Source organism: Myotis nattereri (assembly GCF_964212035.1).
Source record: "Myotis nattereri genome assembly, chromosome: 15".
In the NCBI taxonomy this organism is placed as follows: Eukaryota; Metazoa; Chordata; class Mammalia; order Chiroptera; family Vespertilionidae; genus Myotis; species Myotis nattereri.
In genome coordinates, this window is record NC_138090.1 from 21,231,134 (window position 1) to 21,258,702 (window position 27,569).

The window sequence follows — 27,569 nt, forward strand, 5'->3', positions numbered from 1 at the left end:
AGCGTTATGTTGCAAGTTGGTTTATGTTTCTTGTGTCCAAATCAAATTTTGTTTAAACTAAGAGTAAGACCCATCTAAGTAATGAGGATTCAAAGCCCCAGTATGAAATCTTTGCTTTTCCTATTGATTTGTGGACATGGGAGAGAATCTTAGCTCCTGCACAATGCTTAGAGGGAGGAAGCATTGTGCATCTTGAGTCCATTGTAAATCTTGCTACCCTAACCCTAATCTCCAATGCTCTGGACATAGCAGAAATAGGGCAGTGCTGTGGGGCTAAAAAGTGCTAACACGCAGGACCAAAAGTTCTCATGCACAACATGTGATACGGATTGGGCAGTTTGAGGTTAGGTGGCTGATTTCCAAATGAAGCCTGCCTACTTATGGCTCTGAGTTTCTTTTCTGAAACCTGATTATAGAGACCTAGGAATGGATTCTAGAAGTTTGAGGGAGGGGTGCAGGTCAGAGGATGCTGGGCGTAGAACCTGTTTCTTTCCCTTGATGCAGATCGTCTGGAGCAGCGGTTCTCAACCTGTGGGTCGCGACCCCTTTGGGCGTCGAACGACCCTTTCACCGGGGTCGCGTAAGATCAACGGAAAACACATATATAATTACATATTGTTTTTGTGATTAATCACTATGCTTTAATTATGTTCAATTGGTAACAATGAAAATACATCCTGCATATCAGATATTTACATGACGATTCATAACAGTAGCAAAATTACAGTTATGAAGTAGCAACGAAAATAATTTTATGGTTGGGGGTCACCGCAACAATGAGGAACTGTATGAAAGGGTCGCGGCATTAGGAAGGTTGAGAACCACTGGTCTGGAGGGTCCCTAGTTTGAATCATCACAAAGGTACCTGATGTCTGACAGTATTCCAGGTGACAGAAAGCACATGGGCTGCTTCTCGGTCCTCTGGGTGGTGTAAAGACAGTCTGGAAGCCACTGCTATAGGAAGTGCTGGAATCTGCTGAGACCTTACTTAGTGAAGACACAGATACCCCTTTCCCAACACACACACACACACACACGCGCACACACACACACACACACAGACACACAACTCTGGAAAGCAAGGGAACCTGCACTGTGCCATCCTGCCCCTCCCTGCAGGCTGCCTCTCTTCCCCTTAGTGGTTGTATTTTGGCTGATTAAATCAATGTAAGAGGATGGTTTGGTCCCTTCAGTCTTTATCTTCCCTGAAACATTGTCTTTTTGATATTATCATAACCTTAATTTGGGAGATAGGATTGTGTGTAATCAGAAAAAAAACACCTATGTGGCTAGGACAGGCACATTTATGGATTACGTATTTATACTAAACATTTCCATATGTTATTCTTTTTTATTTTTTTAATTAAATCTTTATTGTTTAAAGTATTACATATATCCCCTTTTCCCCCATTGACTCCTTCTAGCCCGTCCCCATGGGTATGCATATATACATACAAGTTCTTTGGTTGATCTCTTCCCACCAACCTACCCAATATTCAACACAGCTTTGTGGGGTTAGAGACATAATTATGGTGTTGTTATGAATATTATTATCAATATTAACTGTGATTACTGATCACCTCCTCATCCAGGTCAGTACTAGATGCTTCATACTCATTATCTAATTTAACAGTCACTGCACTCTTGCTGGATGTATATAATCCATTTCACCGCATCTTGGGAGATTGGTTAATTATCCAGCATCACATAGTTCACCATCAGCAGAAATGGGATTCGAACTTGGTCAGGCCTGACTTGTGCGCCTGTGGTTTCCCACCTAAAGAGGGGGAGCATTTCTCTGTCACTCATGCACCTGGGATTTGTTTCCTTGAGGGATTGAGTTGTACATTATTTGCTGAAAGAGCATGTATCTCTATCTCATTGATAACGGAGAGCAAGGGGGCTGGGTTTGCCTGGCAGTTTGTCGCAATATTGTTTTCAACTTTAAAAATATGTTGAGCAAAAAGTTTTAACAGTTCACATAAAAACCTTTAAAGCTCTCAGACTAATCACTAATGGAGGGTGGACAAGTTAAGTTTTTTGCTGTGCTTAATCCTTATTAAAGCACTAATCATTAGGGCCCCCAAATTGCTATAAGGAAAGCACTTAGAAAACATAAGGGATCAATAATTAGTACTTAGGAGATAAATGAAACAACTTTTTGTTTCTTCCCTTTAAATCCACCTTGTTGCTGAAAGATAGAAAGGCTGAACATGAGTGAGATTGTGGGTTTCTCAGCATTTCATAGCTTACATATTGAATCAGATTTTTAAAAATATATTTAACTACCCTTAACTTTCTCAAAAGCTACAGGGATGCATATTATTTAAAAAAATAATTTGAATTTTCAATGGGGGTAAGACAAACCTGTGAGGAAATATAGAGGTGTGCATGGAAGCTCATGATTTGGTAAAGAAACATACCATGAAGCAAAGACTCTGTGCTGGATTCTTTAATCCCTGTTTCCCTCAGGGTACTGTGGGAGTCTGGAGCATGATGCCTTACCTAACCTGGGGCAATCCAGGAAGACTTCCTGGAAGAGGTGACTGAGTTTCATTTGGGTTTGACACTGCAACAGCCTAGAGACTGAATTCTGTGGTTGGAATATTGATAGTATTCTGTGAAGGGCACAGTGCTCATGTTGCAAACTTTTGTTGCTTCATTAGTCAATCACTAGTAAATAAGTTACAATTAGTTTATTTAGTGTTTCTCAGAATTATGGATTTCAGGACTCAATAAACTTTTTCAAAAGAAAATAAAAATATGAGGACACCAACTTAGGCTTGCCTAAGAGTTATTTTTTTTTTTTTTTAAATAATGACATTGGAAACAACAAAAACCCCCAACGATATGTAACAACACGCCCTTATCGAGGATCAGCATTATGAAAGAAAGGGTATTTTCGCGCCAAACATTGTAAGGAGATATATATACTTACTCGAAAGGAAAGCCATTTTTTATCTTACTAACATTGTGAACTATGTAAGCTCCATTTCACCTGCAGTTTCACTCTCCCTGGTAGTTATCCGCGGTCAGTGGTCCGAAGATATTAAATGGAAAATTCCAGCAATAAGCGACGTATACGTTTTAAATTGTGCCCTGAGCAGCGGAGCGTGGAGAAATCGCCTCGGTTCTGAGTCTCGCGTGGAAATCTCGCGTGGCCACGTCCGTCTCGCGCGGCCACGCCCATTCATGGCTGCTGCAGAGCCTTCCCGCTGTCAGTCAGGCGGAACCTTCCCGGGGGTCCGGTCGCCGTTGGTAGCAGCGCCGTGCTTGTGTTCAGGTAACTTTTATTTTACTTAATAACGCCCCAGAGCACGGGGGCAGTGATGCTGGAAATTCGGAAACGCCAGCGAGAAGCCATGAGGTGCTTCCTATCAGTCAGTGGTTCCCAAACTGATTTGGCCTACCGCCCCCTTTCCAGAAAAAATATTACTCAGCGCCCCCTGGAAATTAATTTTTTTAAATTTTAATAGCAATTAAACAAAGATATATGTATTAATGTTTCTACCTTTTTCGTATAATACAGTAAAGAAAGGTGTAAATTAGAAACATTGAAGTTTGAAATTATGAAACTATTTATTGAACTCAGAATAGAAAGGTAATACAAAAAAAGCTAAAACAAATGCACCTGTGGCCATCACCGCCCCCCCCCCTCCGCCCCCCCCCCCCCACCAGGGCCCACCGGGCGGGCAGCGTCCACCAGGGGGGGTAGCGCCCGCTTTGGGAATCACCGCTCTAAGTGAAAAGTCCCGTAAAAGCTCATGAAGATATTTTGAGAGATGGGGGTGGGGGACCCGCGGGCAGGAGGGAGCGAGAGAAAGACAACATTCACATAAGTTTTATGACAGTATATTGTCATAATTGTCCACTTTATTAGTAGTTGTTAATCTCCTGACTAATTTATAAGTGACACTTTATATAGGGCAGACATCGTTCCAGTGATGGCGAACCTTTGGAGCTCGGCATGTCCGCATTTTGAAAAACCCGAACTTAACTCTGGTGCCGTGTCACATATAGACATTTTTTGATATTTGCAACCATAGTAAAACAAAGACCTATATTTTTTATATTTATTTTATATATTTAAATGCCATTTAACAAAGAAAAATCAACCAAAAAAATGAGTTCGAGTGTCACCTCTGACACGCGTGTCATAGGTTCGCCATCACTGGTACCCATAGGGTTCGGCCCACCTGCGGTTTCAGGCGTCCAGTGGGGGAAAGAGGACTCTTCTTTTAGACTCGCGTAGAAGTTGCAAAACTAGTGCAGAGAATTCACTCACCTTCCTCTAATTTTAACAGTTTGCCTCAGCGAAAATAATCACCCAAACCAGGAGACTAACGCTGGTACAGTGTTCCGTGTGCGACCCGACGCCAGCTTCCCCCGTGGCCCCTCGTTGTCTTCCTTTTAGTTCCGGATCCGGCCCGGCCTCCGAATTATCGCCAGTTGTTGCGTCCTCCTGGTCACCTTCGTCTTTGACAGTTCCTCATTCCTCCCCTGTCCTTGCTGATCTTGGGACTTCGGCGTGTTTGATGTTTCCTCATGATTAGATTGAATTTAAGCGTATTTGGGCAAGAACAGGACAGAAAGGATGTGTCCTTCCTATGCGTGGTATCAGGTCGTCCATTACGCTGCGCTGTCCTGTCACTGGTGATGTTAATCGCGAAGTAACCTTGATCATCAAAGATGACGATGTTCCACTGAGTTTCTCTAGAGTCACGTTACTAATTTTTTCTTCATACTTTATACATATTTGGGAAGAGATGCTTTAAGATTATGCGGACCTGCTCTTTCTTCCTTAAAACGTTCACCCAGTGACTTTCAACATCCGTGAGTCCATCTCGCCTGCAGCATTTATCACTGTGGGGTCTGCCTAATGATGAGCTTGTGCTTCCTTCATGCTTTCTACATTTATTTTAATTCTTTTGAAGGAAGAGCTCTCCCTTCCCCCCTTTTTATTTACTTGTTCAGTTATTTTACTTATCTTGGTATGGGTTCATGGGGCTATATTTTTATTTCGTGGCTTGTCATCCAGTACTATCAATGTTTATTTTGTTGCCAGCCTTGGCGATTAGGAACTTCTTCTGGTTGGCTTTTGTGAGTGACTTCCCTTCTCACTGCATGCTTAGTGCCGAATTGGTGTCTTGTCCCCCTCGCCGTTAGAAATAATGAGAGAAGACATGGAAAATGGTGATAAAGAAAAAATAGTCGCGGTGCTTGGAGGAAAGGTAGTTATTTCTTTTAGAACTGGAAGGGGCATAGGGATTTGTAGGGAGCACCCTCAGACTAAAACGAAGACACAGCTCATCTAGACCTTTCTATGTTCCGTGCTGGTGCTGGGCCTCACAGGCTACAGCATCTTATCTGATCCTCCCGCAGTCTTATTTTAATATTAATGGTTTCACAGATGGGAAAAGTGAGATTCCAGGGTTCCAGGAGGTCACCGTGCATAAAGGAAGTGGTGGAGTCAGGATTGCATCTGGTTCCCGGATCCCCAGGGAATGTCACTGAGCACTTTTCATAAAGGACAGGGGGCAGGGGTAGGAAAGAAAATTCCTGCCTGCTCTGATGACAATACCACCCCACCCACATCCCACCACAAAAATCTTTTCTATCCATTATCAGGAAAAAGAAATACCTTTCCATGCAGTAGTCACTGAGATTCCTGTGTGTGTGTGTAATTTTTCACCCTTCCATTTAATCTGTAGGTAACAATATATGCAGTTCTGTCAATTTCATATCTTTCTCAAATCTTAGTTTTAGAGAGTACAAATGTGAGAAGTTTTAATGTGCAGTAATTTCACCAGAGATCTGTATCTGAGAGCCCCAGAAGAAAAAATGTTCCTCTTTCTACTGCTGTACTTGGCCACCACTATTCCTTTTCCTAACTCTCTTGTACTTGTGGTCCCTCAGCCTATTAGGAACAAAGAATTGGATTCAGGAAGGGAGCTTGGCAGCACCATGCGCTATATACCATGTAGCTCACAGCTGGGACAGTGGAGGTCCTGGGGTAGCCAGAAACTGGCCAAGGTCATATACAGAGTGAAGGGTAAAGCCGGGCTGGGAAGCCAGGGGTGTGGCCTCCAGGCTGCCTCTCTACCATCTTGCCGTGGTGCTTATTCAATAATTCCTGTCAGTACCACCAAGGTCCGATTGACCACATGCACGAAAGGAATTCTCCAGAATGATTTCTTAATAATAAATGCTTACATTTTCTCTTGGCCCCAGGCCAAATCCCTCCTCTCAATCTTATTTTCAAGGTTGAACATTCCCTTGGAGTTAGTGACCTTGCCCTTACTGGCCTGTTGATGTCGCTATCCATCCATAAGCCTCCTTTCCAGGGACTGTGTTTGCAGCAAAGACTATAATTTTATTTTGGGTTTGGATATACTGATTACATTTTAGCTTCTGGTATATTTTCTTACCTGTCACAGCCATTAAATTTATTTTAATAGTTACTCTACCCTCCTGATAGCCACTAAAGGGGGAATTGGATATTGTCTATCAATTGGCTTAGTCTGTGAACTAAGGCTATATCTAATTACAAGGCATTGTATCAGTTCTGATTTATTAACCATTTACTTTGCCTCAAAGAAGTGGCATTTTTAGTAGCACTGTTCAGCCTGGATGCAGCTTTCCAGGAGGGCAGGGTGCCCGGGATATCACTGATCTTACAGTTATTACTTTGTGTCATATATAATCTTGTTTTTTCCCTGCAACAAATAAATCTTTGGGTCTCCCTGAAAAAAAAGAAAAAGAAAAAAAAACATTTGTGGTTACAGCATAATAAAAATAAACCGTTTGTCGTGACTGCAGCTGACATTTATCAGCCCGTTTGTGGGTGCTCTTTCTCTCTCTCTATAATACAGAACATAATTTGTCACTTTGTAAATACATTCCAGTCTAAATCCCTGCCAGCATCTGTTAGTGTTTGAAGGATTAATGTACTACCCTGTGTATGTCTGCACTTGCAGGGAACACTGTAGCATATGATTATGGATCTTGGGAGAGAGAGGAACAGGGCATTTTCTATGCTTTTTCCTGCACATGGGTCTTGTTGGCCTTGTCCTGATTTTTCTTGTCATTATCCAGTTCTGCTTACCAGGATTCTGGTGGTCCTCAACTGTCCTTCTCCCTTTCACAGCAATGGTCACAGGAATAGTCTTTCATATGTACTGTGGGTGAGCAGTCGGAGACCTTTTGGGCTTGGGTTCAGAATTCTATCTTCATCTGATCTATGACCTCCAGTTACTTAATTTCCATTTGCTCACTTACAAAATGAAGATGCTAATATCTATCTCTTAAATCTGTTTCGATGCAAAATGCCCAGTAGAGAATTTGGCCAAGAGTAACTGGTGGGGCTGCATCACCTTTTATCATTGTCAGCATGATTGCTGTTCTTGACTCAGTCCACGAAACTCAAACTGTCATTGGAGGATCCCAGTGCCACGAGGCAGCTGGTGGTTGTGATTCTGTTTGTTTTCTTGTTAGTGGGTTTTGTATTTGTTTGGAACTATTTATATCCCTGTAAATCAGGTGTTTGGTGGGTTCCTGGCCCAGAAAGCATTCTGTCAAGAAGGGACTGGGGTTCTCAACAAGGCTTCGTACTAAATTCTGGCAAGACTGAGGGATTTAAACCCATCCCCAGTGGCAGCATGATGCAGAGACCTGCTGGAGGGCCGTCCTTGCTCTCTGCAGCAGAAGGCATCCACTCCCCTGAGTGATCATGTGTCCGTAGTTCCTTCTACTATATGAAATGGCAGTAGTCTGCCAATCCATCTTAAGCTCCTGCTTTTCTTTGGATTAGAAAAATTCCAGGAAATGGTAGAAACGGCCTCATTAGTAATCTTTGTGTGAGCAATCTCTGTTTCATTTTTCATTCTTTAGTTTTTGTGTGTGTATTTCTGCCTGTCCTGCTCCAGTGGTTCCCCCAACCAACCTCTGTGCCTTTATTGGCAATTCTCTCCAATAAAGAAGAAAGTGTGTGGTGCTCTTTTCATTAAAAGCATTCTTTTGCTGTTGATTAGTTTTTGTTTGAAATACAAATGCATATGAACAGGATAGAAATATCATGCCCACATACCTAGTGGTCAAGATGTGGCTTATGATTTGATGCTTTTTTTAGGATTCTGAAAGGAATCTTCAGCAGATCTAGGAGTATATCTTTGATTCTCTATGAAAAAAAATTCTTCTTTCCCTAGATGCCCCAGGATTACCATACTTGTAAAATGTCTAGAAAACCTTATTTCAATTATTTTGACCAGTATCTATAGAATTCTAAAGATTCCAAAATATATTTCTGTGTCCAAGCAGATGTATGGAATTGTAGGAACCATTTAGTGATGATACTTACAAAGTGTAATACTCCTGAAATTTGGATTATTTAGTAGGGAAACATTTTGCATGGAACAATGTTAGCAGATTCTCACTGCTAAATCTATTGTACATCCTTAGTTCTACACACTGTTTGGGAGTCTTTATGCTGTGTGTTACCTGTATCTTTACCAAATGGCCTGTGTGATAAAGTAAGACATACCTTAAGGCATAGTATGAAATTCTTCTATTTTCTCCTACATCCATTGGAATCTGTGAATAATATTAGTTAAAGACTGTCAGATGTCAGGAAAAACACCAAATTTCTTGATTCTTGTTCTAAAACAGGAGTCACAAGCTGTACTCTGCTGGGAGGTAATCCAGCCTAACACCTGTTTTTATAAATAAAGTTTTATTGGAATGCAACCATACCCACTCATTTACAGTATCTATGGCAGCTTTTGCTTTCATGCTACAAAAGTTGAGTAGGTAATGGCCTGCAAAACCTAAAATGCTATCTGACCCATCAGAGAAGAAGTTAGCTGATTCCTGTTTTAGAAGATTCATGACCATTTGGAAAGAAAAGTGTGTTCCACTAAATCAGAATGAGCAGGTGCTTAGCTTCATATCTTATTTCTACACATATGGAAGCCATTCCAATGATACATTACTTAGTTATCAAACGTGGTTAATCCAAAGAGGGGTGGGGAGAGCAGAGAGGTTGAAGTTAACTGTTTTGCCATCATAAAGTTAAACATTTAATGGTGAAAATAAAACAGAAAAATGTAAGAGGCTTTGGCTTCGTGGACAGAGCAACATTCCTGGGAGTGTACATTTGGCCCCACTGTGATCTCCTGGGCACAGGGGAATTTCAGTGTCTGGAAGAAAATTCTGGCCCAGAGACAATAGTGTTATCTTATCAGGAGAGTTGGCTCATTAGAGGGAGGGAGAACTGAATCCCAATTCTGCTGGCTATTAATTATGTGTGTTTTGAGCAGATTTTTTCATGCCTTCTCGGCCTTTGTTTTCTTTATAAAATACAGGTCATTAGGCCGACCTTGAAGGGCTCAGCAGGGTAAAATGTGACAAAGTTCATAGGCATTCCTCCTCGGACTACTATCTGCCAGAGAGCAGGTCCTCAAAAGTGTTTAATTGGCAGTGAGTGTTTGCCTCTTGGAAGGGATTTTGAAATTTGTACAGGGAGGAAGTCTTAGGTCCGAGATATGTGAAGAAAATGACACTGGATCAACTGGGAGAGTTGACCCTCAGCCAGAACGTCCTCAAGTCCTCCAGGGCGCCTTGCAGACCCAGAAAAGAGCGCCGCCGATAATATCATGCTCGGGGCCTTCCTCTGCAGAGGTGGAAGCTCTGGGCCACCTTGCCACACTGCCAGCCCCAGAAGCTCCCCTGTCCTTAAGCCAAAGGGAGCAGGGAAGATGCCCATATAAATACTGGAGAGGCTGGAATTGGGTGCACTGAGGCCAAGCTGCCCGAAAATGCACGCCATCCCAGAGTTGTGTCTAATGGACACTTATAAGCCGGTGTCCCCCATGCCCTTCCCGCTCCATTGCTGTCTGCGATGCTGTTCTGAAAACTTGTAGTGTATATGTAGCTGGCTTTACACAGAATTATCCAATGTGATTCATTTTTCCCATTTGGCTATAAGAGCGGAGACCACAGAACAAGCCAGAATGAATATGGCTGTTTGCTGATGCCCAAAGCAGCATGCTTTGTGCATCGAACAGACAGACATCAAGCTACTGCACTGAATCTGTGTGAAAGTGTTGGACTCTGTTCCATCCCTCATGGACTTTCCTTTCCCCAGCTCCTGTTTGGACTTCATTTCCTGAAGGAGTCCTGGTGGAGCTGTCAGACAAGCCCTGGAAACCGCACTAGCCCACTCGGTGCATGAGCACTCTCTCTCTCGCTCTCGCTCTCACTCTCTCGCTCTCGCTCTCTCTCTCTTCTCCATAACTTCTACTGTAAGGCTATCTGGAACTATAGGCTCGGGTAAGAAAGTAGCACCATTGATCTGATGTATGTACTGGGCTGAATTATTTGAATTAATTTTACGACACAATGCACTTTTGACCCTCAAAGACTTTTCCAGGCTTATTTTATGCAGTTTGGACTTTTCCAGCTATCTAATATTCCAGCATCTGTTTCTGCATGTGAACTGGATAGTTCTTCCCTGAGCACATCTTTTCTCCTGCTGTCTTGGTAAAAGCAGTACAGAGCAGCCACCACCCCCTGACCTGACCTTCTGGCTCTTCTCTTGAGCTTCAGGCTCTGTAGGTACTAGATCTGCCTTTCACGTTGGGACAGAGAACAGTTTTATGAAATGAGTTCCCATGTATGACACAGATCCAGAGGGCTATCCCTGATTGACAGGTGGCTGTTCTTTTTGTGAAAAAAGTTTCTAAGCTTCTGTCGTCTAGTGGCTCCACTATCCCCTAGAATGTTGTTATAATCTTCATTCATCTTATGGAAGGAGAAAGAGAATATGGGGAACCGAATTCATGTTAAGAATAGACCAGGAGTTACACACTGTTCCTCTCAAAGGCCATTGGTGGAAACCTTGATGCCCACCTCAATGCAGGCTGGGGAATGTAGTTCCTGGCTGGTCAGTCTCTTCTCAGCACAGTCCCATCCTGTGGAAAGGGGAGCACTTGTTTGAGAGAAGCTAGTTCTTTCTCTCCACTGTGTATCTTTTTATATAACATAGGGTAATTTTTAAAATTCTAGTTTGTTGGTTTCTGCCTTTAAATGTGTGAATTTAAGTCCCTTTCTATTTCTTCTGATTATGGGTATATTTGTACTAATTTCTGTGTTTTATTTTGTGTTTTCCCTCTACCAAGAGTTTTCATTATTACTTTTAGTTCTTTTTAGACATTTTTGGATTAATTCATTTTCTTTATATCCTGTGTACTCCATATGCCATTTTTGTTTTCTTGCTGTTGCTTTGGAAGCTAAATATTTTCCTTCCTTCCTTCCTTCCTTCCTTCCTTCCTTCCTTCCTTCCTTCCTTCCGTTCTTCCTTCCCTCTTCCCTTCTCCATATCTCCATCTCTTCCTTCCTTCTGTAGTTATTCTTGAGGTTTTTATATACATATTTAAATTTTCTCTTATCAAGTATTAAGTTATTTAATGTCTCCTTCATTTAACCAACAAACCCGAACCCTACATTATTTACTGGGTCAGTGAGACCTTCCTTCTCTCCCCCATCCCATAAAAATATTCTTGCTATTGTTTCAAATCCATCTGTAATACCCTTTCAGTGTAATTTGTTTGGTCCTGTGCTAATGTAAAGGACGTGCGGAATTTGGGGATAACTTGACTATGACTCCTTTTCTGAGTGTGTACTGTGTTGAGTTCTCATCTTTTTCTGCCTTTATGGGTGTTTTGGTTGGAACCTATAAGAGGCTGCTTGGTAGATGCCACTTTAAGCTGGAAACCTGATTTCTCTCTGAAGCATTTTCAAGATTTTTTTTCTAGTTTATCTGTTGAACTAGAGGCTCATTGCATGAAGAGATTCGTGCAATAGACCTTCCCTTCCCCTGGCTGCCAGCACCGGTTTTCCTCCGGCACCCAGGACCCAGGCCTTCACTGCTCCAGCCGGAGCCTTCCGTCTTTGCTCTGCCGCTTAGGGCCTATTTATGCAAGTTAACCGCCATCTTTGTTGGGTTAATTTGCATACTCTCCTAATTGGCTGGTGAGCCTAGTGGAGGGACAGTCAATTTACATGTTTGTCTATTATTAGGTAAGAAGATATCCTGCCTTGCTTCTTCAGAACCTTGGAAAGATTTCTCTCTTTGGATTCATCCTTAAATTAAAAATAGCCTTGTGGTCAGGCCTCCAGTGTGATGGTACTATTACATATTTACTGCATGCTTGGTACACTGAGCTCATATCCATCATCACACAGTGTGACCACCTTCTGAGGGGCAGGTGCTCAGTCAGTAGGCTGAAAGCACCAGGAGAAATGCCCAGCTTTCCAAATGGCTTATAGATAATTGTTGCCAATGTCACTAGCCTGCTTTCATATCTATTTACAAATTTTTCCCAAGTTTTGTGGCATGTTATATATTCATTCATTAATTTTCTAAATTAAAGCTTGCCTTGAAAACCCTCTTCTTGCTACTTTCTGTGTACCAGGTATTAGAGAGAGAGATATAAAACTGTGTGTTTTAATTTACCATAAATGTCAATGTGAATTATTGGTGTTTTGGTTTTCTTTCGTAGTCTCCCGCAGTGTTCTTGGGAATGGAGATTGCTATAACCTTTTTGGAGGACACCCAGCAAAAATCTATCAAAATTTAAAATGTAGATATCTCTTGATGTAGCAGTTCTACTTCTAGGAATTTGTTCTTTAGAAAAAAAAATCATATATTACAAAGTATAAGTATTGCAGCATTGCATTCGGTAACTAAAACCTGGCAACTATATAAAATGGTATTAATTACAATAAGAACAATCGTAAACACATGATACCTTTTTAAGATACTTTCCATGGATATTATTCCATTGAATTCTCACAGAAATCCCAAGAGGACATGTTTATATTATTTATTATATTATTTATATTTTTATAGATGAGGAAATTCAGGCATCAAGAATTTAAGTGAAAGTTCACAAAGCCAGTGAAGGATGTGGAGGGCTAAACCCTGCAAATGGGAAATATTTTAATAAATGATCAAAGACGTCTTTAATGGGCTCTGTACAGGTTGAAACTAATGGGAGTAGAATTCTATATAGATATATTTAATTATGTGTTAATTAGTAAAAACCAGGTTGTAAAATAACCCATGAGCCCTGCAACTCTGTCTGTAGGCACCCGTTGCCCAGTGTTTGTGTATGTGTAGAAAATACACTCTGGAAGGATGTGCATCGTGCTGACCCTCTGTTTCTCTTGGGCAGTTGGGTTTGGAGATGTTTTTACTCAATACGTTATACACTTCTGCATTATTTCTATTTTTTTCAATGAGCCAGTTTTATTTTTACAACTAAGGATAAATGTAAGTAGCTGAAAACTTCTTCAGGTCCATCAGTGTTCCTCTCACCAGCTCACACAGGCAGCCTGGCACTGTGGACCCCCGGTGCCAGTGGTAGGGGCTCTCTGTGCATTGTGGGAAGTTTAGTAGCATCCCTAGCCTCTATCCATTAGATGTCAGTACACCCCTCCAACTAGTTGTTGGGCCAGAAAAGTTTCCAGACCTTGGCAGATGCGCCATGGGGGGCAGATGCGCCCTGGGGGGCAGAACCTCTGCGTGGCCCTGCTGGCACTGGGCTATCTGTGTGCTGTTTTCTCCATTCTGAGGGTTGTAATGAAAATATCTCCCTCCACCTGAGGGTCTTTCAGGCTTCACCAGTCCTTCATGTGGAAGTCAGAATCCTCTAAGCCAGAGCAGACAAATCTTATTTATCTCTTTCTATTCAATTTAACCACTATTGACCTGTCACCGGTAATCAACAGGCGCCAGGTCTCTGTGTTTTGAGCTGCACTCTTTCTGAATCTAGGAGGGGGGCACTGATTTTTCTTTTATCAGTGGCTTCCCTAGCGTAGGGGGTTCCATTGCTTAACAAGTTTCATTAAGAACACAGCTATTAAATATTCAAAATCTATAGACTGTTCCTGTTGAGAATATAATTATACAGTAAATTAGCTGATGTCCATTATAGTGTCTTTGAAGCACATCTTTGATGTTTCCAGTACTTACATAAGATATAGGGGCCTGTTTATTAAGAGTCTTCAACTGTGTATAAAACTAGAGCAGTCAAAGTAATGGTGTCTGCTGAAGGATTCTTTATCATATGAATTTACCTTTAGTCATCTATTATTTATTTCAGCTATTTTATATGCCATTATAATAAATATTATGACAGAGAAAGCTTTTACGCTTCAACTTATTGTACTACTCTTTACTTGCCTGCAATCCTTCAACAAAATGTAACCATGCTTTACCTATAGTTAACGTAAATCATCACTTACATTAGAATGAAAAATTCGCTCTGAAAAAAAGGGCTCTTTCTTCAATAGCAAGGCCAAGATGCACAATCATGTTGGCTGCCAAACTCCCGTGGCTCTCGCCGTCTCGCCTTAAACTGTTTTTAAGCTGCAAAGTGAATACATTGCATAGAGGGAGAGTGGAAGGTTTTAGAATATTTTCACTCTCTTGTTAGTTTCTGGCAAGATAAGCATTTTTTATCCAGAGTGCAAAATATTGCCAATTATTGCCTAAGCATTTTTAATAGTTTTGCTTTGCGTGGCACCTAGCTCATAGACCAAATTAAATAAGCTGTTATCCAGGGCAGTTTCTCCTCGAATCAGCCTCACAATTACCTGTAGATATTGATACCGTTTATTTTATAAATTGAGTTCCAGCAACACAAGGCAAAAATTTTGACCTGTGTATAATGAAGAAAGAGTTGTCACGATCTCCTTATTAGGGATATATGTGTATTTTGGTAGCGTGGAGGATAGTGTTGAGGGCACTTGTGGGGGCTCAAGCATGAAGGTTGGTGCTTGATGGTTATCTGAAGGTCAGGTCAAGGCTCTAAGAAAAATCCAGGGCTTCGCCAAGGATCATTTTTGGTGTCGTTTCCTATTTTGAAATGTGGCATCTTCTGTAAGAGCTTTTTCTTGTTAAGGGCACAGTGGCACAGACTGGTGCACATGTACAGAGCTGTAAGAGACTCTCAGCGTCTTCTTTTCCTGGGGTGCTCTATCAAAACGGGCACCCTTTTCATCTGCAGGTTAGGCTGAGGTTGGGCAAACTTCCCTCAGACTTGCTCACAATGCTGGTACCAGTCCTTCCACTGGAGGTACTGGAGCTGAAAGTGGATGCCAGTGTTTATTTCCTCCTGTATTTCCCAGTGAGGATGCGGCCCTCCACTGCCACCATTAGCATTACTTATATAACACTGGAGAGACGAGCGTTATGAAATCCCACATAGGATATTGATGAATTATTAAACCAGTTTAGGTAGGTCTGTATCATCGTTCAGTGAATAATGTCATGTCAACAATATGCTCAGCACCAGTGTCTCTCGCTGTTGTAAATGTGACAACTTCTATTTAAGGTTTCCGAACATAAAATCAGGACTGCACGTGTGTAAAGCGGGAGGCTGAGAGACATCAGCATAATGCAATTAAGGCCCATTGGATTGGAATTTGCAAGATGCCATTAGCAATAAGCTCTGAATGTAGATTATTGCCTTCATTACATTTTCTCTTTCAGCAATAGCCTTCTCTTATAAATTTCAAATGTATAAAATAATAGGATATAAAATAGACACAAATAAGAATATAAAGGCGATGTTCATTTCTTTATAGCTTCTTGGTGTTACATGTTGAAGAATATGACAGCAAGGATATACTAGTATACAGCATAGGGTGGTATCTCAGCAAAGACGCAAGCTTTGGAACGGGCCCCGTCTGGTTGTAGAGAGCTGGGTCTGTCTTACTGGCTGCGCTCAGACTCTGTTTTCTCAAAGTGGGGACTGATAGACTTTAAAGGATATTTCATATGACTCTTAACTAAAAAGTAAATGCCTGTTTGCCTGAGATGATAAGCTGGTGTACTGGGGTGACTGGAAAAAAAGAGTGAGGATTTAAGGAAGGGTTGAGAGAGGCATTTTATACCATTTTAAGATTCAAAAATTCTTAGCATGAAGTTTTTCTATTAAAGCTATATCATAGGTATTATTTTTTTCACCTTTAAATAATAATAAATACATGTAAATGAGATTTTTTTTTAGAGAAGCCTAGAAATGAACTCTTCTATAATTGTAAGAGAGGGGTAGATACTCATCCAATCGGCATAGATCAGCGCTTTCCAGTGAGATTACACACTGGCTAATGTTTGCATATGGCATGTCCCCATAGCTGAAGGAGACGCTCCTCTTGGTGTACTGAATGAAGGCTGGGCTCCCTATTTCCCTTCATTGCATCTGGGTTTCTCCATCCTTTCTTTTGTTGCTGGTGAGCACATTATGAATGTGAGATAGTCTCTTTTACATGTTGTAGTGATGGGGCAAAAAAGAAAAGGAGTAAAAGCGTTAGAATTCTTGGAATATGCATTTACCTTTAGAGGCAGTGTTACTGAACGAATGAATTAATGAATGAACAAATTCATCCTTATAAATGTTGTCTCTCTTACTGTTGACCAAGAGCAGGACAGCATGCTGCCTCTACATGAGGCAGTTCCAGATCCGGTGGGTTTCCTGGGGTTGGCCTTGCCTGAGTGGCAAGAAGGGTTGACGGCTAAGAGGACAGGCAGGCCACGTGGATATCATGGAATTTGGAATCATGATTAAAACATGGTTTAGTGTGAACTGTGGCTCTGCCAGTTACTGTCTGGGTGAAGTTGTGCAGTAGCTTTCTGAACTTTACTTTCTCTATTTGTGAACTGGGTGGTTAATAAATGACCCCATAGTGCTGCTGTGAGAATAGAAGGTGCCGTGGGGCAAGAACTCCTGGCCAGTATTCTGAGATGGCTGCTGCTACCAGTTATGCCCACTCAGCCCTGTCCATGAGGAGTGAAGCAATTTGGTGCATATGATGACGGTGATGATTACAGTGATGATAGTGTTAAAAACAACAACAAAACAATCACAGTAATGCTTTTCATTGATAGCAATTACAGACCACTCATCAGCCATCAGGCACTGCTCCAAGTGACTCACATATATATTACCTCATTTCCTGATATGGCAGGTGCCATTATTATTTCCATTTCACAGAAGAGAAAACTGAATGCACAAGATGGGGAAGTAACTGGCCAGCTGGTACGTACTGGGACTGGAGTTCAGACCCAGGTGGTCCCACCAAGTCCATGGCCTAACAAACCCCTTTTAAGTCCAGAACATTCACAGAGATGGGACCTGGGGAACTGTGGCCTCAGGGAGATTCTCTGAGCCTTCTTCCTTCTGCTCTGGTGTGACTTGTCTTCCTCCTTCCAGAGTTTCTAGTCAGACTTTCTCTGAGCTACTGATAATAGTTTATGAAATAAAGAAAGGAAACAGCAATTACTAATGTACTTAATTATGGAAAAACAATGATCATTCCTTTTTAGCAGTGGCCTTCCAACTAATAATGATAATAGTTGTTATTTATGTGCCCCATACCTTATATACATCATGTCTAATCTTTACTCTTAACCATGAAAGACAAATGCCCATTTTCAAGTAAGGCAGCCGAGGCCCCGAGCATTGAGGTCGTGTCCCTGAGGGCTCCCTGCCTGTATCGTGGTCCTGAGCTGGAACCACAGCCCGGCTCTGCCATCCTGCTGCAGATGACAACCTCCTCCTATTTCTTCATTTAAATACCAAACAATCCCCATATGGTTCCTTTGGTTTCAGGCTATATCACATCTGAGTCACACTTGGCTAATTCATAGTCATAACATGGCATGAGAGATCACTGTTGTATAACAATAGCAAGCAGTCGAAGGATTCTGCACATACAGACTTTGCAGTCACTCAGACAGGTTTACAAAGAATAGACCAGGCAGTCTTGGTCTACAGAGGGTGTCTGTGAACCATGCCACTAGCGAGTATCCCTGGTCCCAGGGAAATGGAAGAAGAGTGAGTGGGTTGCTTACTTACTCAGTCTTTCTGGTTGAGCCTGGAGTGTCAGGAGCAGTTGGGCGTCTCAGCTACTTAGAAGTTGCCTGATATTTCATGTGTGAGGTGCCACCTGTGCCATTCTATTTTAAAATGATGGGTACTAGCATCTGTATACATAATTTAAAATAAATTTACATTCTTGTTTTGCCTGAGATGATAAGCTGGTGTACTGGTGTGACTATACAAAAAAAAAGTAAGGATTTAAGGAAGGGTTGAGAGAGGCATTTTATACCATTTTAAGATTCAATATTCTTAGTATGAAGTTTTTTCTGTTAAAGCTAAGTGAATGGCTGGATAGATCTCTAGAGACACAGGCAGACAGATAGATAGGAAAGGAAGGAGAGACCAACACGTGGAAGGATAACAGTTTATTTTAGGGTAGAGAGATTGTATATGCATTTGTTTTGTTCATATTTTTTCAGCCTTTTAAAAATTTTCTATAACTAATGAAAGTGTGAAGTTGGCAGAGACCTGAAAAAAGCCTGGAGAGATAGACAGGGCCAAGTCATGTGATAGTCTTTACCATTCTCCATTATATGTCCCCATTATACACCTCTTTCTGGGCTCTTGGAGGGTTGTACCTTCTCAAACAGTGCAGTTACATGGTTGCTTTGCCAATGAAATGTGAACAGAAGCAGCCTCTGTCACTGCTGGGTGGAAGCCATGGGGAACCCTGTGCAATTGCCAGACTCCTTTCCCCACTGTGGAAGTTGCTAATGTTATAGAGATAGAGGCTTCAACTGCCTGAGCCCTGGCTACCATGATGAACATGGCCCACGATGAACATGGCCCATGAACATGGTCCGATGATGAACATGGCCCATGATGAACTTGGCCCCATCATGAACATGACCCCATGATGAACATGGCCCATGATGAACATGGCCCCACCACCCTGGGATGGATATGGAACATGAGCGAGTAATAATCCTTGGAGGTTTCGCCGAAACCGGTTTGGCTCAGTGGATAGAGCATCGGCTTGCGGACTGAGGGGTCCCAGGTTCGATTCCGGTCAAGGGCATGTACCTGGGTTGCGGGCACATCCCCAGTGGGAGATGTGCAGGAGGCAGCTGATCGATGTTTCTCTCTCATCAATGTTTCTAACTCTCTATCTCTCTCCCTTCCTCTCTGTAAAAAATCAATAAAATATATTTAAAAAAAATAATAATCCTTGGAGGTTTGGTGTGTGCGTGTGTGGTGGGATTTATGGAATCCTGTGCTGACTGACACAGAGACTCTGTGTGAACCAAGCTGAGGAATCTGGACCATATCTTTTTGGCCATTCCGAGCTACAAAAGGATTTTAAGCTGGGACTTTGTTTAGCCAATCCAGAGAGCAGATCTGGCCAAACAAGGCTGGATGGCATGTGCTAATTCCGGCACCTCTTAATAAAAAGGTCACTGGTTCCTTTGTGGTGATGAAACATTTCTATATCTCGAATCTGGTGAAGGTAACATGAATTTATATATGTGGTCAGATGTCACAGAATTATACACAAAGGCATTGCAAATAAAGAAATTAAGTGCATCTGAAAACTGGTGATATTTTAGTAGTGTCTGATGTCTAATAAATTCCACTCTGCCAGTGTCAATGTAGTGGTTCTGATATGGCTGAGATGTCACCATTGGGGATGATGGTAGTGGGCACTATAAGTACTACTTCTTGAGAGTCTATAATTGGTTCCAAACCAGAGTTGACAGCAGCAACAAAAGTTCATGAGCTAAACCATGAAAGTGAATTGTGGTCAGCCCCAGATTCAAGGCCAGACGTGGCAGAAAAGCTCACACTGGCAAATCGAAACTCTTGCCTTCACCTCACAGTCCACAGGTTATCCCTCAAAAATGGGACCCACCAGCCCCTGCATTTTCATTTAGAGCATGTCTCATGATAAACACTTTTATAAAGTTGCTAAAGTTCTTAGGTAGTCAGAAAAGCAAATCTCCCAATACACACACATAAACACCCTCTTCCCTCATTCTAAAAGCTGTGTTTTGTTTTGTTTTTCCACTGGATTCACTGTATCGCACACAGTTTTACTACATTTCTCAGAGTCGGTAGTCGAAACAGAAACCTGATACCGAGGGCAGGAGAATTACCTGAGTAATAGTGTGCAGACTTGAATCACTGTCCCCAGGAGCCTAGTAACCCACAGCCTGTGGATTATTCTGTTGAACTGCTTGATGGCTTGTGACCCCTTGTTCCCCCTAGAGGTGTACATTCTGATTTTGTTCTTATTAGTAGTGGCAGCTCTGTGCATTATTTTAAAGTGAAAGGGGAGGACCAACAGACAACTTGCCAACTGTAAGTTACACACACAGAAGCACGTGAAGGCCCCCTTGGCCATGCCATCATTATCCTTGGAAAATTGCTTTGGGATCACCATCTGGGAATGTTCTCCCTATTTAATGCAGAAATATGTACATGCGTTTTTATAATATCTCCTGGGTTTTTTTTATTGGGGTTTGGCTGAGAGGAGTAGTGTTTACCCTTCTTTCCCCAGCAGAATAAACACCTGACTCCCCTCTTAGGTGCACTTGGAGTTCTGTCAGATCCTGTGCATGGTCCTGAGAGTCATGCTCCAAGCGAGTGAGGCTGGACTCAGGGATGCAGGATGAGGGGAAAGGACACTTTATTGCTAACTCTGAAGGTCAAATCAGGTGGATGAACATTTTTGAGGCATAGGAATACTCAGGGGAATACGTTAGCCTTTGACAGACTTTACACTCTGATTTTAACCACCAGATAGATATTGGCTATTCAGACAGAAAGTGTACAGGGTTTTGATCCTCATCTGGAAGTCTAAGCTGTCTACACCGGGTGCAGCCTCACTCAAGTCCATTCACTTCTCCTTGTGGCAATTTCCTGCTCTCTAGACAGAGGTGCACAGCCTTGCCTCACTGTGGATCCTCCAGCTTGAACGTCCCTGATCTCAGGAAACCCTAACAAATACTGTGTTTCCACTTTTCCCATTTCCTAAGTCAAGTTAAATGCTTCTCCTCCTTTTGAAACCTGCACGTTTGTGCATCTGCTACTGCATAATGATTGTAAATCTATACTGGCCAGCCCTTTGCCACTGATATGCTGTTAGGTTTGGGGAAGTCATAGAATCACTCTCTGCCTGCTTTCCCTAGAACTGGGCTCTGTGATTAGACATGGCCTGGGTCCTCCAGGATATAACAGACATCTAATCTGCCATGGTCCTCAGGGCAGACCCTTGCATATCCTTAATACCATGCTGCATGGCAGTCTACCCAAAGCACCATTTATTGCAGGCTGGCACCAGGAGAAGAATTGGGCACAGTAGATGTTTTATCTCTCTCTAGTTAAATTTACCAAATACCTCCTCTCTTCCAGACAGGATGGCGGGTGCTTTACACTTATCCTCACCATTCTGTGAGTAGGTCATTAATAGTCACCTTTTACAAATGAGGAAATTGAGTCTCAGAAATGTTACCTGGCCTCAAGGCAGGCTGCTCCTCAGCTGTCTCTGCCTGATGTTTATTATTCAAAGCTTGGGAGCTGGGTGAGAGCCCAGGACCTTGGCAGCCAAGATACACTGCCCCATATCCACCAAGCATCCCAGCATGGTCTGTATCCATCCCGGAATAGGACAGCTCGGTTGGAGGATGTTCTTAGCAGTGCTGTCTGCATTCACCTTTCCTAGCCTTAGAGGTGTCCTGTTATTCTCCTTAGTCTTCCTGTAGCCTCACCATCTAGACAAGAATTCCCAAGTCAGCCATTTGTTTTATGGGGGCTCTTTTACCTGAATAGGCAGGTGGCCTGGCATCCTATCTTTGGAGGAGGTAGGTCTAAGAACTGATAGTATTGAATCTCACACCCTGAAGTCCAGCCAAACTAAAAATTGGGAGTGCCTTTCACACAAGGCAAGTCTGAGAGGCAACCCTGATCTTTCCAGAATTGTGCTGGAGCCGTCCAATGGAATGTGATGGTTCGAAGCCTGACTGCTCCAGCCCTTCGAGTTCCTTTCAGGAGGGAACTTGGGCTTTCGTGTCAGATTGGCTTGACGTTATGCTTGCTACCTGCACTTCTTACCTCTGTAATCTCTTATAAGATGCCACATTGAAAAGTGGAAAATATAGCCCATTGCTCAGTTGTGAGGGTGAAACTACATGGTGCATGTAAATGCTCAGCCCATGGGAGGCTCTGAATAGACAGTAGCCATTATGAGCATCATTATGATAATCCACATATGCCCCGTCTGTGGAGTTTTCTGGGTTACTAAACCCCGGAGATCTGAGTCAGTCATGATCCTTCTGTATAAATGACTTTTGCCTGCTTTTGTACTTATTATAAATAAATTGTCTTTAATTTTTGTAGTTGTTAATCCTCACCTGAGGATATATTTCTGTTGAGTGGAAGGGAGAGGGAGAAACAGAGAGAGAGAGAAACATGGATGTGTGGGAGACAAATCGATTGGTTGCCTCCCACACGCGCCTTGACCAGACCGGGGATTGAGCCTGCAACTGAAGTACATGCCCTTGACGAGAATAGAACCTGGGATCTTTCAGTCCATGGGCTGTTACTCTATCTACTGAACCAAACCAGCTAGGGCTATATTGTCTTTAATTTTTAATACAGTCTTGGCAGAGTAATTCCAGAACCTGCATGGCAGCTTTTGAGATTAAAATGTTGTCGGCTGAATTCTTGCCCCAGCCAGCTGTGTCCTGGTGTTCCTATCACTCCAGTTTTTTAGGATGCAGATTGAGAGGCGATACGGGAGCCTGAAGACCCTGAGGCGCCTCTCCTGTGCACTGCGTGAAGCAGCACAACCCCCAGCCTGTAGTTTCAGCAGAGGCCCGGCCTCACATCCTCCCTAAACTTGGCAGTAAAAGCCCGGTTCTTCCATTCATTTTGATGATTTATATTCTCTCTGGGCGTCTAATATTAAACAGGGGAATTCCGACATGTTCCATAACACATTTACTGTAACTTGATACCATGAACTAAACTTGCTGTTATTTATCATTTCTTTTTATTTTCTCTCATTCCAGCATAAAGCCAAGGTAGAAGCAATGACCCTGGACCTCGCTCTGCTCCGTAGCGTGCAGCATTTTGCTCAAGCGTTCAAGGCCAAGAATGTGTGAGTGTTCTAGTGGAGGGTTATAGATCATAATATCTTACTATTGTAATGTCTTTATCAGATGAACATAACTGGAAGAACGCAAGGCTGTGGTGTTGTCTTGGCGTCCAAGCTGGAGGCTCATTTATATTGGCCCGGTTAAGGTGCACCATATTTTCCTGACTCTCATTATGATATGTCATCCATCTATTAACAGCCTCCCAGATAAAAAAAAAAAAAAGACACAATTAAAGCACTAGTAAAAGTGGCTAATAAAAGCCAGATGATCATAAGGTACATCCTGCTTATGGACATTTTTGTAGTCTCCAAGTCAAGGGAAAGAACATTTTCATTGCACTCGGCAAGAGGACACCTCAGCTATCCAGTACGGCAAGGGAGCTGGGGATCTGAGCATGAGAAGGAGGTTCCACTGTTTTTCAAACCTGCCATGCTTTTACGGTGGTGTGTGAATGTGGCTCCAAAAACATGGACTCCCATCATGAAAAACTTACTCCTTTTTTCATTCTTTTTTAGTCTTTCAGAATGCCTGAAGGAGGAAGCCTTGGCCAGAGGCTGACACATTTTTATACCATTGCATGTTAACCTCTCTTTCAGACAGAGAGAGATCAGGCCTCAGATCCAATGCTGAGGCAAGCAGTGGTGGTTACCTCCATTTTAATGGTAATATTTTGTGTCCAAGTGTTTATTTTTATGGTTCTCTCACAATTTTTAGGACAGGCAATACCGGCTTCTTATTTAACATAGGGGTTTGAGTTTCATTAAGAAGTAACTTTCAGTGGGTTGAATTATTAAACATGAGGATTAAGTTAATATTAGTAGAGGTGCCAAGGATGAGATAGTTCCAAAGGTGGCACCAGCTTTCTTGACTGAATTTGGAGAACTCTGATGCATGACAAGCTATCTTTGCATCAGACTGTTAGGATCATGAACGATGGGTGTAAGGGGAGGTATCCTAAACCAAATATTTATATGGCACTATGTAGATCTGACCCCTCAGTGCTGTCCACTCTCCAATTCTTCTCATGTTTCCCTCAATTTCCCACTCAGCAATTTTAGACGGTTAAGGAGTCTGTTCTCTGAATCCATTTCTGGATCAGGCAAGTGGCCTGAGTCCTGGAGGTTGAAGGACTGAGTTAGAGTCCTCAATGAGACTTGCACCGTCCCCTAAGTGCAGGCTGCGCACTCACAGGAATACTTGGATAACAACCCTAGTTTGCCAGCAGGCCTGGGTGAGCCCTACCATGTGTGCTCTCTGTAGTGTTTGGCAATATTAGCGCTGGCCCGGCCCAGAGCTCTCAAGGAGACTCAAGTTTGGGTGCAGCAGTAGTTTTTAATATTCACCAAAGGATATTTTTTCTATTGATTTTTTTCCCTTTCAAACAGAGAGTGGAGGGGAGAGAGGCCGACCAGGAGTCAAACCCACAACCCTTCGGTCCACAGGCCAGTGCTCTCACCATTGAGCATAACTGGCCAGGACACCAGTAGCTTTTAAGTAAAAGCTACTTTGCTCACTTTCACCTTTATCATTTATTTATCTACGTGTTCATTCACTTAACATACATGTAGTAAGTGTCTCCAAAGCCTCAGGCACTTTTCCTGGTTTTGGGAAGAGAGGGGTGACCATTGGAAGCCAAGTTATGCTGAAGCAAGCCAGAATCTCAGTTGTCAGGAAGCAGTGTTTTGTTGTGAAAGGTAATAGTAATAAGAGTAAATCACAATAGCAGCAGTAGCAGCTCATTTATGAGTGGTTATTATGGGCCTCACACTTGAGAACCTTTTGCGAGAAACCAAGATGGCGGCATAGGTTAACGCCGGAGATTGCTGCCTCGAACAACCAATTCAAGGGTACACCTAAAAGACGGAACGAACATCATCCAGAACCACAGGAAGGCTGGCTGAGTGGAAATTCTACAACTAGGAGGAAAGAGAATATCATACCCAGACTCAGAGGAGGCACAGTGCTGAAGTGAAATACTCAGGTGCGGAGTGCGCGCGGAGGGGGCTGGCAGCGGAGGGCGCGGTTGTTGTTTTCAATTGGGAGGGAGTTTCAGACTCTGAGCTCCAGATCCGGGCGAGTCTCTAGGGACCCAGACTCAAATGGGAGAAGCGGGACTGTCTGGCTTCGGTCGGAACTCAAAGGCAGCTTTCTCTCCAAGGTTTACAGCGGTTGCTGGGACTCTGTGAAGCAGAGCACCTAGGGACGGAACTGAGAGCAGCATAACTGCTCGCTCCGCCTGCCCTGTTTGATCTAGTGCGACCTTCCCCGCCCAAGCCCTGCACAGAGCCATTTGCCAGATAGCCTCAGGCAAAGGCTAGATTAGCACCTCCCCAGAGGACAGAAGTTTTCCCACTGCAGACACAGCTGACTCTCATAGCCAGTTGGCCTGGAGGTCAAATCCACCCAGTATTAACTACAACAATCAAGGCTTAACTACAACAAGACTGCACACAAAGACCACTAGGGGGTGCACCAAGAAAGCATAAAAAAAAATGCGGAGACAAAGAAACAGGACAAAATTGTCATTGGAAGATATAGAGTTCAGAACCACACTTTTAAGGTCTCTCAAGAACTGTCTAGAAGCTGCCGATAAACTTAATGAGATCTACAAGAAATCTAATGAGACCCTCGATGTTATGATAAAGAACCAACTAGAAATTAAGCATACACTGACTGAAAGAAAGAATATTATACAGACTCCCAACAGCAGACCAGAGGAGCGCAAGAATCAAGTCAAAGATTTGAAATGCGAAGAAGCAAAAAACACCCAACTGGAAAAGCAAAATGAAAAAAGAATCTGAAAATACGAAGATAGTGTAAGGAGCCTCTGGGACAGCTTCAGGCGTACCAACATCAGAATTATAGGGGTGCCAGAAGATGAGAGAGAGCAAGATATTGAAAGCCTATTTGAAGAAATAATGACAGAAAACTTCCCCCACCTGGTGAAAGAAATAGACTTACAGGTCCAGGAAGCGCAGAGAACCCCAAACAAAAGGAATCCAAAGAGGACCACACCAAGACACATCATAATTAAAATTCCAAGAGCAAAAGACAAAGAGAAAATCCTAAAAGCAGCAAGAGAAAGAAACTCAGTTACCTACAAGGGAATACCCATACGACTCTCAGCTGATTTCTCAACAGAAACTTTGCAGGCCAGAAGGGAATGGCAAGAAATATTCAAAGTGATGAATAGCAAGAACCTACAACCAAGATTACTTAATCCAGCAAAGGTATCATTCAGAACTGAAGGTCAGATAAAGAGCTTCACAGATAAGGAAAAGCTAAAGGAGTTCATCACCACCAAACCAGTATTATATGAAATGCTGAAAGGTATCCTTTAAGAAGAGGAAGAAGAAGAAAAAGGTAAAGATACAAATTATGAACAACAAACATGCATCTATCAACAAGTGAATCGAAGAATCAAGTGAACAGATAATCTGGTGATCATAATAGAATCAGGGACATAAAAAGGGAATGGACTGACTATTCTTGGGGGGGAAAGGGGTGTGGGAGATGCGGGAAGAGACTGGACAAAAATCGTGCACCTATGGATGAGGACAGTGGGTGGGGAGTGAGGGCGGAGGGTGGGGTGGGAACTGGGAGGAGGGGAGTTATGGGGGGAAAAAAGAGGAACAAATGTAATAATCTGAACAATAAAGATTTAATTTTTTAAAAAAAGGAACCTTTTGCATACATTTTCTGGTTTAATTCTCAAAGCAACCCTTTGTGGTAGGTGATGTGTGGTATCTCTGTTATACAGATGCAGAATGGGAGACCAAAAGAGTAGGTCAGTTATTTGAAGGCAGCTGGCTGGGAAGCAGAGGGGCTCTGATCCCGTGGGGTTCCTTACTCCTGCTTCCCCTCCATGCCGAACTGTCCTTTCTTTTACATGGGGTGAAACCAAGATCAGAGAAAGTGAGTGACTTTCACAGGCTCACTTGGCAGGTTGGCAGCAAATGTAGGGTTTTTATCAAGCTCTGACTTTTTTGCCCGCTCCTGACACCACCCTGCTCCAGCAAGAGCTTAGATGTACTGCCTCTCCTCACGTCCTCCCATTCTGTGTCAGACCGCATTGTGAGCAGGCGGTTCTGCTGGAGAGAGCCAACTGTTACATAAAATCACTGTGTTCCAAGTCTTAACAGGACCATTAGTTTTTAACCATTACGTAGTTCAAAAATCATCACATTCAACTGCCTTTTGTAATCACCAAGCCCCAACTTCTTAGAGAAAGCTATCACCCGTTTTGCCCTAATCTTAGATTTTAGCAAATGACTTTGAATTTGTATATTTCTGGGTTCAGAAACAAGGGTGATTTTCCTTTTAGCAAACCCTGTACCACAAACCTCTTTTTTGATGTCTCTCGAGAGTACAGTGTTTTACATGTTTTAGAGAAATATTGTGGTGGGGAAAATATGCATTTAAATAAGCGAGTGATTTCAACGTTTGAAATCCTGCCAGTGAAATCTCTCCTGGATAGGCAGGCAGCAGTTCAGCGCTTACAGGTCTTTAGATACTGAGAACTGTCAGA

General features: G+C 42.6%; 1 protein-coding gene across 2 annotated transcripts in view; it reads left to right on the forward strand.

Moving 5' to 3' along the window:
* The window catches only part of WWOX (WW domain containing oxidoreductase), a 931,628-nt gene that overhangs the window by 211,063 nt on the left and 692,996 nt on the right, over positions 1–27,569 (forward strand). For both annotated transcript variants that reach the window (XM_081107852.1, XM_081107851.1), the window contains exon 6: positions 22,955–23,043. In XM_081107852.1, the coding sequence (XP_080963978.1) occupies positions 22,955–23,043 (89 nt within the window). The remainder of the gene's footprint in view (positions 1–22,954; positions 23,044–27,569) is intronic.